We start from the raw sequence: 16,684 nt of genomic DNA, 5'->3' as shown, positions 1-16,684 counted from the left end.
AAGGTGAGAATCGTTTTCATCCTACTTGAGCTCCTTTTTTTTTTGGGTAGTCTCGTACTACATAATGGTTGATGGTTCGTTTGGAATTGGTTGAATATTTATGTAGTAAGAGACAAAGAGATTAGGGTGACGTGACCTCACTACATAGTACAGTGTATCTAGGAAAATATACATTGGAGAGAGATACAATCCCAAGTCCTTTAGAAATTCTTCATGTTCCGCTATAAATTCTCCCCCACAAAATTGATCTATATTTAGTTACAAACCTAATCGAGTCAAATTAAGTTTACTAACATAGAATCCTAAAACTTTAAAAGCTGACAGATAGTGGAGAGATTATTATATACACCCGAGTGCACGGTGCACCTGGGTGTATATAACAATCTCTACAGATAATGAGTATGGCTATAAATCTGATTGTTCTCCGCGTTTATCACGGAGCTAAAAGACCCAGCAAATATAAACAAGATTACCCACCCTAACACTTCTCCGGCTTGTATTGTTATCTGTTTTCTGTGCTTAATCGTTTATTAGCACTAGATTTAAATCTCATCAAGAAATGTCAGGTTACAGAGAATTTTTTTCCAAGCAAATCATTGATACAGGTTGCTCATTTGTCAAATAAAGTGCCAAATCACGCAGTTAACTGTGTAAATGTGTAATGGCATCTTGCCATATTTGCTGGCTAAGGGAAGATTAATCATAGCTTTTAAACATGTGGAACTAAAATATTTCTGCACATCTTTAACAACTCATTTAAGCAGCATATACAAACTAAAATGACCATCTCTAGATAATAATTTTTATATAAGTTTAAAAAATGTTATTCTCAAATATAACTCAATACAAAATTTGATCAAGTCAAAGTACAAGCTTTGAACAACGAAGTTAGAAAGGGCCTATGTATTTTGAAGGGTGGGACAAAATTTCACTGTCAAACATTAGCTCCAAGAACTACAGTTTATCAGATATAGCCAAAGAGAGGATCTCCATAAATCCACAGTTATCTGCTTACTTTGATTGCCGTATCCCAAAAATTTGTTTCAAAGATTGCTGCAAAGTATTCAAACAGTGGTTAAATAAACTGCTCAAAAACAAAGCATTCAGGCGAGCCAAACTGTGAGCTTAAAAACGATGTGTTGAAGATCTATTGAAAAACATGATCATGTAACATGAATTCTTAAGCATAAAAAAACTATCATGATTTCCCAGGTTTTCATAATTAGTGCCACCCAAATTAATAGTAACATCAAGGCACATATGTCATATACCAGTAAATATGGACAGCAGAATCATACAGCAACACGCAGGAACAAAAGGAGCTTTGCAGAACCATCATCACCCAAACAATTTGAAGACAAAGATACCAGCAACTTTGGACTAAAAAGGTCTAAACACTAGTAGAAACAAAAGCATAGATCGTAGAACCAGATCATATGACAATATGGTGTAATAAAGAGATTTTATACTTCCCATTTGACGGTTCATCCTTGAACAAAATAACTAGTAGCTCCGCCCTGATTTTATTATTAGTTCAAATCACCATACCAATGAGATTTTACTCCAGACAGACAAGGAGTTCATATGCTCTGCAATGTCTAATACATAAAACCCAGCAACTGCGGTAACATTCTCACTTTATCCATAAAGCAGGTTTTACATGGCTCAAGAGATGAATCTATGGCATAAGAAGAGACATACTACAAGTTTAAGTCTTGTGCTATCTGATTTTCCTCAGCCGTGAACACAGTCCCCCTTCTTTTTGAAAAGGTTGTATTATACTTCTCCATTTTTTTAATTCAGCCATTGGGTTGGGCATGAGATTTTAGGAGAAACGGTAGAGAGGTTCAAAATACGTTGTAGCCCGTGATTTAAGGGAAGATAAGAGACAGAAACCATTGCCTGACCAACAAACCCCTCTCAGTGTCCTGACAACTACATTTCCGCTTTTAAAACGGTTTATCCTTCCACACTTAAATAGATGGCCTAGATGGGTTTCTCTGTCTTACACTATCTTAAGAAAGCCCTAATATAGTTATGATAGCACAAAATTGCAAGGCTATGCATCAGTAAACTGACAGCTGAAATTCAACTTATCCTATGTTAAACATATGTTAATTCAAAATTCTACCCAAATCTTGACAGAAAATGCACTAATTGTTATAAGACTATTAGCCAGCCTCGGCAACAGAATGGCAAATCGAAATATTCATACGCCTCAATGCAAAAAGGCTAAAGATTCATATCAAAACTCCCTCACAAAAGTATTCACAATGCATTTGCAACACTAATCTGCAAACAAACTACAGACCTAAACAATATTGCCAACAGAACTATCTCATGGAAAAATAATTCCATCTTTGCTATCTAAATATCTCTAGCTATATAAACTTTGTGAATATGTGTACTTTCTCATGCAAGCTGCAATACCCGTTGCACAGATAAGAAGTCAATAATACACAACTACAGCACAAATTCAAATCACAATGTCACAAGCTTAAAATTTGCAGGCTAGCAAACTTGAATTTAAAATTTATAGTCTGGAATTACCTCCTCTGACTCATGTCACAGGTTCAACTCTTTGACTTGTTCTTAGAACTGGATGGCACTTTTCCATAAGCAACGAGCCTCGATTCTGGCAGCTTCTTCTCCTTCATCCGGCGCCTCCTCCTGGCTGCTCGAGACAACTGACTCTCATCAACACTCGGCTCCTCACTCTGTGCTTTCCCAGCATCTACAGATTCCTTCTCATTATTTGTTTCACGAACATCACCATTATCCCTTCTCTTTCTCTTCTTTTGGTTCATCTTATCATTCACAATTTTCTCGAAGAACATCTTCTTCTGAATTTGAGGCACCTTCCACTCCTTCTCCCTATAAGTCGCAAGCTTCTTCAACGAAACATATTGATTCAACTCCTGCTCATCCAACATCAATATATCAGCAGCAGTCAATCCATATTTCGAGGGTTTAACTTCCCTGTACTTAAACCGGGTTTTCAAATCTCCAATACTATCCTCATAATCAAGCTTATAAAGTTCTTCTTCAAGCTTCTTATCAAGAGCTTCCTTAATAGCAGACTTTTTCCTCTTCCTCTTCTTCTTACCCTCATCTACCTGTTCATCATCATCATCATCTTCTCCTCCTTGCAATTCATCATCATCACTTCCATCCTCGGCTATACTCTTCAACCTTTCCCTTTCAGCTAAAAACCCATCACTCGATTTAGTCACATCCCAATCCTCAGGCAATCCAAGCAACTCATCTTCCTTCTTAAAATCCGGCTTCTCCAAATCACTCTCACTCTCATTCCCAAATTCAGGATCAACATCCTCTTCCTCATAATACCTATCCCCAAATGCAGCCTTCATCTTCTTGTCGAACTTCTCAGGATCGAAATCCTCCTCCAAATCATCCTCATCCAAAGGAATATCCTTATCAATACCCGCAATCTCCTTAATCTTACTAAGCTTCTCCTGAATCTCCTTCCTCTTCAAATTCTTCAACCTCTTAACCTCCTCTTGCCTCTCAATCTCAGCTTGTGCCAGCCTCTCCTTCTTCCTCTCCCTCTGATTCTTCCTCGCATTCGTCTCCTTCCTCACCGAACCATCCACAAACCGCGAATGCCCCAACACTCGATCACTCGCATTCTCCTCAAACCGAAAATTAAAACCTTTCTCATACTCCTCCTGCTTCTCAATTGCCTCCTCATCATCCGATAACCCGGCTAAATCATCCATATTCACCTTACTCTTCCCCTTATCATTATCAATCCACAACTTCCCCTTCAAATAATTCTTCAAAAACACATCATTCTCACCCAATGTATCATCCTCCCCAAAATACTCATCCAATTTCTTATTCAACTCCTCATCATCCTCCCCTTCCTCCTCATCCCTCTCTTTCTCCCTCAACAACTCGCCTTCGCCCCCGCCTTCGCCTTCCGCCTCCGCCATCGCTCTCAACACCTCATTCCTCAAATCCTCCTGCTCCTCATTATAACTCTTCACCCTCCCCACTTCTCTCTCCTCTTCCTCCTCCTCCTCGCACTCGGGACCTCGCTCAATCAATTGCTCAGCAATCACATCCTTCAAATACTTAGGCTTCTTCTTCCTCTCTCTTTTCCCTTCACCTTCATCTTCTTCATCACTACTACTCTCAAACAACTTCGAATCCTGCTGCTTCAAAATCGGATCTTTATTCCTAACCTTCATCAATGCTTCCAGTAACTTCCTCTCCTCTTTCGCTGCTTTCACAACATCAACAACTTCCGAGTCGGAATCAGTGTCTGACTCAGAATCAGAACCTGAGTCAGGAACGAGTCCCTTCTTCTCCATCTCTTCCAATTTCTGCAATTCCTCTCTCTTCTTGTTGTGCTCATATCGCTTTGCGAATTCCTTGTCGACTTCGATCTTCGATATCTTCTCAATGTCATCGTCATCAACATCGTCGAACAATTTCTTCATTTTCGATTTTTCGATGATTTAGGGTTTCAGATAGTGAAACGCTAAACATCGCCCGCAATTTACCATATAAAGCCCACAAATATGATATGGTTTGACCATTATGCCCATTTTCTAAAATTGAAATAATCTCGGTGTAAAAAATGTGGAGCCGTACTGACTCGCCGGGGGAGACCGGAGGGCAGGCCGGAGATGCGGGGGACGCCGGAGGTACGTCGTCGTCGACGGAAAACGAGGTAAGTCAACGTTAAAATTCACGGTTTACCGTCGGAGTGGCTCCGGCGCCTAGGATGGACGCCCAAACCGTAGCCTGGACGTCCAAGCCAGACGCCAGAACCACCAGAGTGGCGTCCAGCCCAGACGCCCAGACCACCAGACTGGCGTCCTGGCCAGGCGCCACTCCACTGGGTGAGACGGCCCTGCCAGGCGCCAGTCCATTGGCTGTGGCAGCCCTGGCAGACGCCACCCTTATAAATTAATTTATTTTTTTTTCTTTTTTGATTTTGTTGTTGTTTTTTATTTAATTTTTTTTAAAAAAAAAAAATCGAAAATGATTTTTTAAAAAAATTCGAAATGGGTTTTTTTAAAATTAAATTTGAAAATTCGAAATAGGTTTTTTTAAAATTAAATTTGAAAATTCGAATTGGGTTTTTATAAAAATTAAGTTTGATTATATATAATTATGCTTTTTTTGTGTTAATTCTGTGTAAATATAGAAATTAAATGTATTATCCGTTAAATGTATTTATTGTAATATATAATTGATGCAAGAATATGGTGGAGACGGAAATGATTACAGTGGGATATTTGGACATGATGGTCCATTTGAAGAAGCTCAACAGGCGATTGATTGGGCAAAACAGGTTGCAATTTTGAGATGGTAGAATGGATCGCATTTTGAGATGTGATCGTTATCGCAAAAGAGAAGAAAGAGATTTTCGTACAGCCACTCGGTTTGATACAAAGCGGAAAGGTTGTGGGTGTGAGTTCAGAGTAAAGGTTCGACAACTACGGAGTCGTGACGGTTGGGAAGTGATTGGTTACTCTAAATGGGGGTATCACAACCATGAGATGATAGTATATCATGACCGGATCCACGAATGGAACACCCTAGCTGCATTTTAGTTTTTCATGTTTACATTCTTTATTTGTAATCTTATTTGTACGTTGCTCTTTTAATGAGAACATTAATATTTTATATTGTATTGCTTACTGCATTCCACGAACGGTTATATCAAAATTTAAAAACAGCACTGATAATATGTTTAAGTTGGAAGCTAAAAGAACAATCTAAAATGTTACAATCTTACAACATAATGTCCAACATAATGCTCTATAAATAAAATACAATAACCATTAATAATCCCTCCTCGACGACGACTCCCACTGCGCAAGGGTCTGTTCCAGACTATCAACAACAGCTCTCCCTGTTGCACTCATGCTGACCTTCTCAAGAGAGAGTTTCTGTACGTCCTGCATTATCTTTCCCATCCACTGCATACAACAAAAAACAGAAGATGAAATACAATAACAACATATAAAACTTAATTAAAAGACAACGATAAATATAATAAAAGACATACCGCTTCCGTGGCAGTAGGCGGTGGCACATAATCATCATCGCTGTGGTCGAGATCTGCGATCAACCTCGGGTGCGAATACCGGTTGAACCATTCCATGTAGTAATGGTCACACATGGGAGTAACCCCAGAGGGCGGCCGCTGCAACTCCGCAGTCCATAAGCGGGCCACCATCGGAAACTGGTCCCACGTCCCGGTCATGATATCCGGCCATTGCACGACGTAGTCCCTCGACGATGCAGGTCGGACCGCCTTCATCGGGCATGCTGGGGGAGGAGGGACAACTTGGACAAATCCAAGCTGGCGAAGACAACGCTGGGGCATGTACGCCTCGACGATCTCACGATACTGAATGAGTCCCGTGTCTCGTACATGTCATCAATACCCTTACGCACCTCCACCATATGTGTCTCGTACATGTCATCAACCCTCTGACTGAATGGACCGTAATCATCATACGGTCCACTGCCATCGTCCACATCCTCATCCTCATCTGCGCCCTCCTCCTGCTCCTCCTCCTGATCACCCTCCTCAGCATCATCATCGTCATCGTCATCCTCATCCCGACGGTGGATCCGTTCTCTACGAGCTGAGGCCGAAATACCACGGGATCTGACATGTCTATGCCCCGACCTCTCCACTGAATAGCTTCTACTAAGAAGCTCTATATTCTTCCCCGCACCATGACGACCCAGTGAATTCTACACAAAATTTTAAAATATATAAACATACAAAAATTTATACGAAAAACAGCTACCACTCCCAAATCAAATAAACTAAAAACATACAAATAATTGTAAACAAAATATAAACATAGAAAAAATACAACGAAATTGAAAAAATTTATAAAAATAAACAACAAAATATAAAAACAATTCAAAAATATATTACACAAAAAAAAAAAAAAAAAAAATTAAAAACAATATTTTAAAACAAATATATAAAAAAAAAGGGGGGGGGGGCGCCCTGGCTGGACGCCCAGCCAGCGGTGGTGGCGCCAGCTGCAGACGCCGCCACCAGTGGGCTGACGCTTGGGCTGGACGCCATAGTTACGGCTGCGGCGCCTTGTATAAACGCCACAGCCGTGGCTATGGCGTCCATCCCAGGCGCCAGCCAACTGGTGGCGGCGTCTGCAGGTGGCGCCACCACCGCTGGCTGGGCGTCCAGCCAGGGCGCCCCACCGCCGTCACGGCGGTTTTTCCTTTTTTTTTTTTTTTTTTTTTAAGAAATTGTACCTTGCCACCTTGGGACATCCTTCCCTCCGCCGCCGCCGCCAATTCCTCGCCTTGCCGCCTTTATTGCCGTTGTTTGATTTTTTTTTTTTTTTTTAAGAGAGGATGAAAGAAGATGAGCAATGAGAGTGTGAGTGATGAGAGTGTGAGTGTTTTTTTTTAAAGGTCAAGGGCAATTTTGTCAAACCAAGTGAATTTTGTGGGCTTTATGTAGTAATTTGTGGGCGATGTTTAACAAATCCCTTCAGATATTGTTGGAGCTTCAATTGTGGGTGCAATTGGCGATTTTAGGGATGAACTAGGGTTTTCTGAAAATTTTGGGGGTTTTAGGTTTTCAGCCTTAAATTGAAAAGAAAAAAAAAATGAGGGTATTTTGGATATTTTGTATTTAAAAATATAAAATTGTGTAAAAGAAACGGAAAATAAAAATAAAAATTCAAGGCTATTAGTAATTTCCTTCCCCCAAATTAATTGTGGTCGGAAATTTATTTGAATCTCCGGCGAATCAGAGAATGCCGACGATTCTTCTGCACCGCCGTATCGCCGTCGCAAATTTTCAACTTCTTTTCAATTAAACATGTCCAGGTAAAATCTCTTTTTTTTTCACTTTTTAGTTTTCAAATTTTAATTCGAATTTCCTTTTTTTTTTCCGCAATTGGGCTGAATTTGATTAATGTTTGAAGAAAGCATTATATCACAATTAATTTGATTTGGCAATGCGTATTTACTGGAGATGTTAGTAATAGAATTTGGAAAAAAACGATCTGTTTATTTGTATTTTTGTTACTCACTGGACTAGGAATGATTGTCGTGTTGATAGTGTAATTTGAACTAGTCGTAGTAATGTGATAACTAAATCCGGAGCTGTTTATCCTATTTCGAGCTCGATTAATTGATTCCACTGTTGCTCTTCAGAGTATATATACGTGCAAAAGTGAGGTTATTGGGAATTTTGGGACTGTGAGGTATAACAATTTAGTGATCTTCCCTTTTTATTGGAAAATATGTTTCTCCAAAACAGTATTGGTTATTGAAAGAGGGATTAATTTCAAATCGGAGTTCTACAAATACGGTTTGTTTCAGCTGGGAATAATTTATCTAGAGTACAATCAAAAGAATGTCTCTTTTTAGGATGTTGCCTCTAGGGTGTGAATTTGATGAATGCCTCAAGTTTAGGTGCTGCGATTGTGGTGTTATTTACTTAATTTATCCAGGCCGTGATGGTAAGGGTCTGAAGGGTAAATCTGTATTGGCCTATTGGGTCCCCCTATGATTGTAAAGAAGATGATTTCTTTGAACCCTTGAACGTTGATGCTAATGATAAGCTTCTAAGATGGCTGATATTTGTCCACTGGGAAACAATAACAAAAGTTGTCTACTTATGACTTTTGCAATTCTGTTGACATATATGGTGAAATTATTGCAATGTATCCTATTTTGTGGAGATGTAAACTCTTGCTCATGAGTGGTGAGTGGAGACTATGCGGGTTTAGGATTGGATCTGTAATGCAAAGAATACTAGGGGAAGAAGCATGATATATACTTTCTTTAAATGGAAATACTCATCTATTTAGAGAAAGTGGCTCATTTTCTCTGACTATCTTATGCTGTAAAATGTAACAGTTATAAAAGCTCTCTATTGATGTGTTATCCAACTCAGTTGAATATGATGACAATTATTATAGTACGCCCTGTTTCAGGAAGATAAGCTCTTGCCCAACTGGAGGAGAGGTAGTTTAGGGTTGGTATTCTAATGCAGCGAATATGTTATGAACTGAGATAGCTTGGACAAATTGGTGATATATAGGTGTTGAAAATTGCTAATTAAGATTGATTAACTGAAATTCATATATATGAAAATGATAAGCACAAGCTTTTTAGTGGCTTATTTTACTCCCAATGGCTGACTCAAATTAAAACAACAATCCAATATTCTAGATGCCTTTCTCTCTCCCTACTCTCCTTTGTAGCATTTCTTATTCTTGTTGTCTGGCCGAAGACATGCTAGAAATAGTGGGATCAATTGACCCCACTATTTTGATTAATTTTTGCAGGATTTGTTTTGAATTTAGCTATATGAACTCACTAAAATTTTATTAATATATATCTTAACCTCGATAAGTATTTTTTTCTAGATCCTCCACTCTCATTTCTAATTAACTTTCTGCCTTTTTCTCAAGCATCCTAACTGGTTCATAGTGCTACTCCTACAGTATTCTTTATAAGGCTGGTTCATTGCAGAATACTAGGGGGAGAAGAAGGATATATGCCTTCTTTAGATCGAAATTTTTACCTATTGAGATAACTTGAGTTGAATGTTTCAATTATTGTATGGCTAGGAAGCAGTCAAAAGGGGAAGATGAAAAAAAACCCTCTATTCTCTACTCCTATTGTCCTCTTTAGGTTGTTTCCATATCATGACTTGAGTCTGGAACATCAAGTGCACCTTAATAGTCTACTCCTTCCGCCTTCAAATTTTTTCTCTCTTGCTATATTGGTTTTTTTTTATTTCTTGTTCACTTCTAAAAGTAGCTGACAAAGATTATGTAAACTTCTTAAGCTGTCATTGGTTGTGATAAAGTTATACACTAGATAAAGATCTTTTTACTTACTACAGAATTAATGTATTAGTTAGGGTAATTTTGGAAGATGATAAGTATTTACATCTTTGTAGACTTATTAAATACTATGGAGTAAACTACGAATATGCCATGGTATAAGCCGTCCTATGAGAGATATGTGGTAATGAAGTCAAACTAAATTACTCACTATTATTTTAGAAGCGAGTAGGGAAATTCTGTAATTTCCATTTGAGTGCTATGTATAACCCTAAGTATTTTACATTTTTACTTAATAGCTAACTCCTGTAATAGTTTCCATTAACTGATGATGCCCCTAATTGATACCCCTGATTCCAGGCACACTCTTAAAAGTTGGATTTTCCATTGGGACAAACATTTTGGATGGGGTGAGTACCTTTTCCAAAAAAAAAAAAAAAAAAAAAAAAAATTGATAGGTGTTGGAAACTTCCCACAAAACTTCTCATAACATTCAACACATAGAACACATAATTTTTATCGTAAGTATAAACAAAAACCAACTTAAATCATAAGAAACCTTCTGAAACATAAACCAAGTAATAGTAGGAAACTTAATTGTTAGATAAACTTAATTAACTCCTAATCCTCCTGTGCCTATTTTAAAAAGTAATGTAAAAATAATAAGAATCCCTTCTCTGGTTTGCATTGTATGACCAAAATATTTTGGATCTAGACTTCTATGGTAAGTGGGACATAAATTCTATAAAAATGCCTTCTGGAACCAAAGAAGTCTGCAAATTACATTAACACTAGTAACTAGTTACACTATTTTTTCTTTTGTGGCTCCAGCCTCCAGAATATAACCTTTGCGTACCTTGCAATATAGTTTTGATGGCATAAAATTCATGGCTTTGTTTAGGGACCGTATGATTTACCTGATGGTGGATCTTTTTACTTTTTGTTTGTACAAGCCTCACATAGTTATGGCATGAATTTTCTGGTGGACTCTTTGATTGCAGAAATTTGGCTGCTGGGAGAGTTAGAAGGATCATTCACACTTTTCTACAAGAGCAGAAATGTAGCAGTAACAAGTTGGACCCCTATTCTTCGTACAATTTTGTGAGAAAAAGCTATGCTTCACATAATTTTTCTGAAGCAAAATATCTTATTACCAACAATGGAAAACGGAAAATGCATAGTTTTTCGTCCAGCTTTTTATTCTCAAATGAAGCAAAAGTTGCTTGGAGAAAGCTTTTATATGTGCAGACTAATGGGGGACAAGCTCTTTCTCATATTAACAAAGCCGCTGCTGCTGTATGTTTAGCTTTGAGCCGTTATCAACTTCTTGCTCCTAGTATACTTGCTTTAATAGCTGGGCAGTTTTCAGGTGGACAATTTAAGTGGACTCATGCAGATTGCTTACCAGCATCCAGCACTCTGTATGATCATGCGCAAAATGGACATGTTTACTTGGCATCCTTTGCCTTTTCACTGGTAGAGGCTATTATTATATTTCTTAGGGCAATCTATCTAGCAATTATATTTTCACCTTGTGTAGTTATGGCTCCTTTCACCAATTCACTTGGTGTAGAATTTAGAAAAACCTGGCTTAGTATTCTTCGCCGCACCCTGGAAAAGGGTGGTCCAGCATTCATTAAATGGGGACAATGGGCTGCTACAAGGCCCGACCTTTTCCCTCAGGATATTTGCACAGAACTCGCACAGCTGCATTCCCAAGCACCAGCACATAGCTTTGCCTACACAAAGCAAACAGTTGAGAAGGCATTTGGCCGCAAGCTAGGTGAAATTTTTGAAAAGTTTGAAGAGGAGCCTGTTGCATCTGGGAGTGTTGCTCAGGTTCACCGAGCTACTCTTAAATTTCGTTATCCTGGTCACCCAATGAAGCCTAAGCTAGTTGCTGTGAAGGTTAGGCATCCTGGTGTTGGTGAAGCAATTCGTAGAGACTTCATGATAATTAATGTCTTTGCTAAAATTTCAAACTTGATACCAACATTGAAGTGGTTGAGACTGGATGAAAGCTTGCAACAGTTTGCTGTATTTATGATGTCTCAAGTTGATCTAGCAAGAGAAGCTGCACATTTGAGTCGATTCATCTATAATTTCCACAGATGGAAGGATGTTTCATTCCCAAAGCCTCTCTATCCTTTAGTGCACCCAGCGGTTTTGGTGGAAACTTATGAGCATGGCCAAAGTATCTTGCATTACGTTGATAAACTTGAAGGACATGATAATATCAAAACATCACTTGCTCACATTGGGAGTCATGCCCTTCTAAAAATGCTATTGGTATGATGCTATACTCTTAAATCAACAGGTTTTTTAGTTTCCTTTTGTGAATATATCTCTTTTTACTCTCCCTTCATTATTTTGCACAAACAAAAATAACTTTTATTAAGAAACTTTTTGCCAAATATGAAGAGATGTATAGTCTTCGGATGCAGATCAAAGTTTGTAAAACATGACCTAAAAGCATTACTCCCATTTTCCTCTCCCTTGATTTCTGGTTGAGGTTGTTTTGGCTGTAAAGTTATAAGGCCACCTTTTAACCTTAAAGTTGTGGATTCAACTGCTAATTCTGACACAGCCTGGGTTGTTTTTAGGGGATTGTATATCAAATCCTTTGTTGACTTGGGCCTGCCAGAGGCAGCCAGCAGCCCACTAGGACCCAGCATATCTTACAAATGTATCTACAGTATATATTCTTATGATGAACACCTTCTAGTTATGTAGCACTCCTCCCCCATGTTATGAATCAGCATATCGAAGTATATGATGAAGAGCTGAAATGGTGATTTTGTTTGATAAAGCTGAAACTACAGAAGTTAAATATAGATGTCAAGTATTCATGAGACTTGACACTCTCCCAAAGCTAAGTAAAGCTTAAAACAAATTTCTCATTTCTTCTCATGACCCATTCTTTTCCTATCCTCTGTTTAAAGACTTACTGATTTTTATTTCCCTCTAACTTATCTTCTGCCTTTTTTACAAGTTTCCTAACTAAAATATAGTGCAATTCTAGTGTACCCCTTGTAGTGCTGGTTCTTTACCCCACCCCACACTATCTTTATAATTACTTCTAGAAAAGTAACTTGGAGGGACATGTTTCTTCCTTCTTCCCTTTTAATTTACAGGCTTCCAAAAAATAAATATGCATATTCTTTAACAAATTGTATCTAAAATTTAATATTAATATAATATCTGTACCAGCTTCAGCAAGAGGTTTGGGGATTTTGTTACTTTTTCATCCACAATGTTTGATATGTACCAAATTCTTTCTCAACTTGCATGTTGTCCTGCTCTGTCTAAGAATAATATAATTCTCATTACCAATATCCACACCACCGAATAAGAAGGAATTGCTGAAGAATTAAAAAAATAATGTACGTGATTAAGAGTAAAGGTGTATTATGTTTCTTAATGGTTCTGCTATCAGTAAACTCCTCTAAATCCATCAAGTGGTTTCAGCTTTATAACATGCTTGCTATAGAGTGCTTGCTACTGCTTATTGTGTCAACTTTGGCCTTTGGGTCTTTGTTTCCAGATTTCATTTTCTGAAGTAATAATTGTTGCTAGAATGCTATCAGAGGAGTCTGTTTGTTGCCTTTGTATTCAGCATTACTTATAGCATAGCTAACATTACAAGACTGAAGATTAAGAAATCTTTTTGGGACAAGAAAATGAGTGTTTAGGGAAGATACAAATCAATATTTTTGTGACAAAATTTGAGTGTTTTGGGGCAGAAAATGCTGTGGTAAGCACTAGTAGTGCTGACTAAGGAAATAAGCTCTCTGAGTTGCTCCTAAGTTGTGGCTTGTTTTCATCAAAAAAAAAATGTTGCTTTAAAAATATTAGAATGTAACATTTTAACCCCATCTGTAATAGCTGATTTGAGGTGCTAGCAACTGTCTTACACCATACGCTTGAGAGCTGATTACAATCTTATTATTTATCTGATCATATCAACGCAAAGTACCTTTAAAGTTCAGAAGTTTTGTTTATTCTGATTGCAATCAATGTTATTGCTGTAAGACTGATTTATATTAATGAGACATAGGATGTGTTTGCAGGTAGACAATTTTGTCCATGCTGACATGCACCCAGGAAATATACTTGTCCGGACAAAAAAGAGAATCCCTGGGAATCAGCTCTTTGAATCAAGACCGCATGTTGTATTCCTTGATGTAGGCATGACTGCTGAACTTTCTAAAAGAGATAGGGTGAATATACTGGAGTTTTTCAAGGCTGTTGCTCTTCAAGATGGTCGCACTGCTGCTCAGTGTACTCTACAGTTATCAGAAAACCAAAATTGCCCAAATCCCGGGGCTTTTGTTAAGGTAATTTAACTTGATACTGCTTTGGTAATAGATGTCAGCTGTCAAAATTAATGAGTCAAGTTGGTTTTCCTAGTTAGCTCCTGCTATTGAGTGCTAGTGTTTGGTCAAGTTCCCTCTTTCAATTATCTAGTACCTAATGTTCTGTGTGATTTATCTTCAATGTTGCCTATGTTCCAACTCTTCCAAGCTAATTCCCTCATAAAGAGATCTATATTGTATCTAATTGGTTGTGCAGCTCTACATTTTCTGTGAAGTAGCTATGTGTGGAAATTGCTTTTACACAGTCTCCTTTGACAATGTTCAAATCCTGCATATCTGCACCAAAGAGATCATTTTTTTCATGCAATATTTCTTTTGCAATTGCTTGATGAGGCAACCACCTCAACCTGATATTGGGAAGTCACTACCATTCCCTACCATCTCATAGTTTAAGAGATGTCTGGAACACGTATAGGGTATACAGATTGATGTTGTCATTTTTTTTGAGACAAATAAGTTCCACCCAATTAAATCAAAGCCATATGATCTGTGGTCAATCATATAACTGTTGAATGTTCATCAGGCCAAATCAGTTGCAAGGGATCATCAGGTTCTAGATATCCACATTTGCTTTCTAAGAAAATTCTTTTAAGGTTTGGCTTTCATACAGGCACAAAAGTGATTTTACATTTTGAGCAAAACCACCATGTTTCACTAAGAAAACCATTACGCTTCATTTTGTAAAACTTTGGCATGTGTACTATCTAAATGCAGAACCTTCTTTTGCATAAATATCTCAAAAGCATGATGCTGTTTGACACTGCAGTAATTTTAATACATTGGTTACAGGAAGTAGAAAAACAGTTCAATTCCTGGGGCTCACCTGAGAGCTCGACTTTACATGCTGCTGATTGCATGCAGCAACTTCTGGAACTGGTTCGGCACCATAAAGTTAACATTGATGGAAATGTTTGTACTGTGATTGTCACAACTATGGTTCTTGAGGTAATCTTTGGCTCTATCTTTTATGCTTCAAAACTTCCTTATTCGGATCTCATTATGTCCGTATAGGTTTTTTTGTTTTTAAAAGCCTATTAAGTATAATGGCAGGTTTTTCTACAAACTGGTGTATGTTGCTCTTTGTAGCCTGCGTCTTTACAAATTTACAGTTCTACAATTCATTTTTTCTGTACCTTACAAGGCTTTTGTAAACAGAGTAAGTAGGAGGGGCTACTGTAGTGAAGCTTACCATTTCATGAACCATTTATGTTGTGGTTGACTATTTAATAATAAAAAAAAACAAAAAAAAAATGAATGAATAAATAACTGAATGTAGCGTAAGAAATCAACATGTGGTTAACTAGGTGTTTGTCATGTATAGTGAGCAAATTCTTCTGCAATGAGATCTATCAACTTCTTTTTTTTTTAGTATTCAATGAGATCTATCAACTAAATAGTAATCTTCTGCTGCGGCTTTGAATATTGGATATTCTTTTTTTATCGGTGGGAAAAGGAAAAGTACACATAAGATAGGAGTCTTCGCTGAATGTCGAATAGAACACACCCTTGAACCTTTAATGTAAAAAATAAATAAATAAATAAATAAATAAATAAAAGCACCTGTAAAGAAAAGACCTGGATTTGATGGTGGAGTTCATCACGAAGGCGCTGTACAAGGTTGACGAGGTTTACCCTTTCATATTTTGTTTAACAATTCAGGCATATCTTATATGATACAGAATGGAAATTATTTTAGCTTTGTTTGGACATTGGTTTTTGGCTGGTTCACTTGGCTTGTTTGAGCTAATATCATTGTTAATCGTCGAATGTTCATAAATATTTTTGGTAAAATCAGCTCTAAGCTATTATGACAGTTGTGTACGGGCTAGCAAAATGCTTATGAGGATTGGGTATCTGCTGGTCCAATATAGCATAAAGACTTATTCTATTCTACTAACTAAATTCATTTGATTCTGGATTTCTGGTAGTATCAATGCATAAGCATTAGCACTATGCATGTAGACTTAGTTACACATTTTTGTCGTTCTTTGGTGCAACCAACACAGCAATTATCATGTACTCACACTTTTTTCTGATATTATGTACTCTCCAGGGTTGGCAGCGTAAATTGGATCCAGATTACAATGTATTGGATACTCTGAAGGCAATGATGTTCAAAGTTGACTGGGCAGAGTCTCTAAGCTACACAATTGAAGGTCTGGTTGCCCCCTGAGTTGATGTCAACTATACTTATATGACATTTAAAGAAAATAAGAAAAACAATTTTGATTCATACATATTATGACTAGAATTATAGAATCTCTCTTTTAGAATAGGTTGGCAAGAGATGATGGCATCTTTACAAGTTGCCTGCAATTTTCAATTTTGTTCCATAGTGTACAATATGATTGATCTTGGTGAAACACCAAAATTTTATTCATGTATATGATCTCAAATTTGAACGAATAAGTGACAATGCGTGCTCCTTTGATCATGTAATTTTGAACTTTTTGAATTAATGAGAAATACCTTTGC

General features: G+C 37.6%; 2 protein-coding genes across 3 annotated transcripts; one reads left to right on the top strand and one right to left on the bottom strand.

The window, feature by feature from the left end:
* Nucleotides 1-768: 768 nt before the first annotated feature.
* Nucleotides 769-4,520, bottom strand: LOC110693182 (protein kri1-like). 2 transcript variants are annotated; one of them, XM_021870311.1, is made up of 2 exons: nt 2,551-4,520; nt 769-1,053 (listed from the first exon to the last, which is right to left on the bottom strand). In XM_021870311.1, the coding sequence occupies exon 1, from the start codon at nt 4,464-4,466 to the stop codon at nt 2,574-2,576; it is 1,893 nt and encodes a 630-aa protein (XP_021726003.1). In that variant the 5' UTR covers nt 4,467-4,520; the 3' UTR covers nt 769-1,053; nt 2,551-2,573. The 2 variants fall into 2 exon arrangements, with proteins under 2 accessions (XP_021726003.1, XP_021726004.1); XM_021870312.1 differs by having other exon boundaries at nt 2,554-4,520.
* A 2,977-nt stretch (nt 4,521-7,497) lies between these two features.
* On the top strand, nt 7,498-16,640 carry LOC110693181 (ABC1 family protein C21C3.03, mitochondrial-like). Its single transcript, XM_021870310.1, has 5 exons — nt 7,498-7,860; nt 10,835-12,122; nt 13,904-14,170; nt 14,999-15,154; nt 16,263-16,640. The coding sequence occupies exons 1-5, from the start codon at nt 7,853-7,855 to the stop codon at nt 16,380-16,382; spliced, it is 1,839 nt and encodes a 612-aa protein (XP_021726002.1). The 5' UTR covers nt 7,498-7,852; the 3' UTR covers nt 16,383-16,640.
* The last annotated feature ends 44 nt before the right edge of the window (nt 16,641-16,684 follow it).

Source organism: Chenopodium quinoa, unplaced genomic scaffold, assembly GCF_001683475.1.
Source record: "Chenopodium quinoa cultivar QQ74 unplaced genomic scaffold, ASM168347v1, whole genome shotgun sequence".
In the NCBI taxonomy this organism is placed as follows: Eukaryota; Viridiplantae; Streptophyta; class Magnoliopsida; order Caryophyllales; family Amaranthaceae; genus Chenopodium; species Chenopodium quinoa.
Note: the sequence above shows the minus strand (reverse complement) of the source record. Positions and strands in the feature narration are given on the sequence as shown.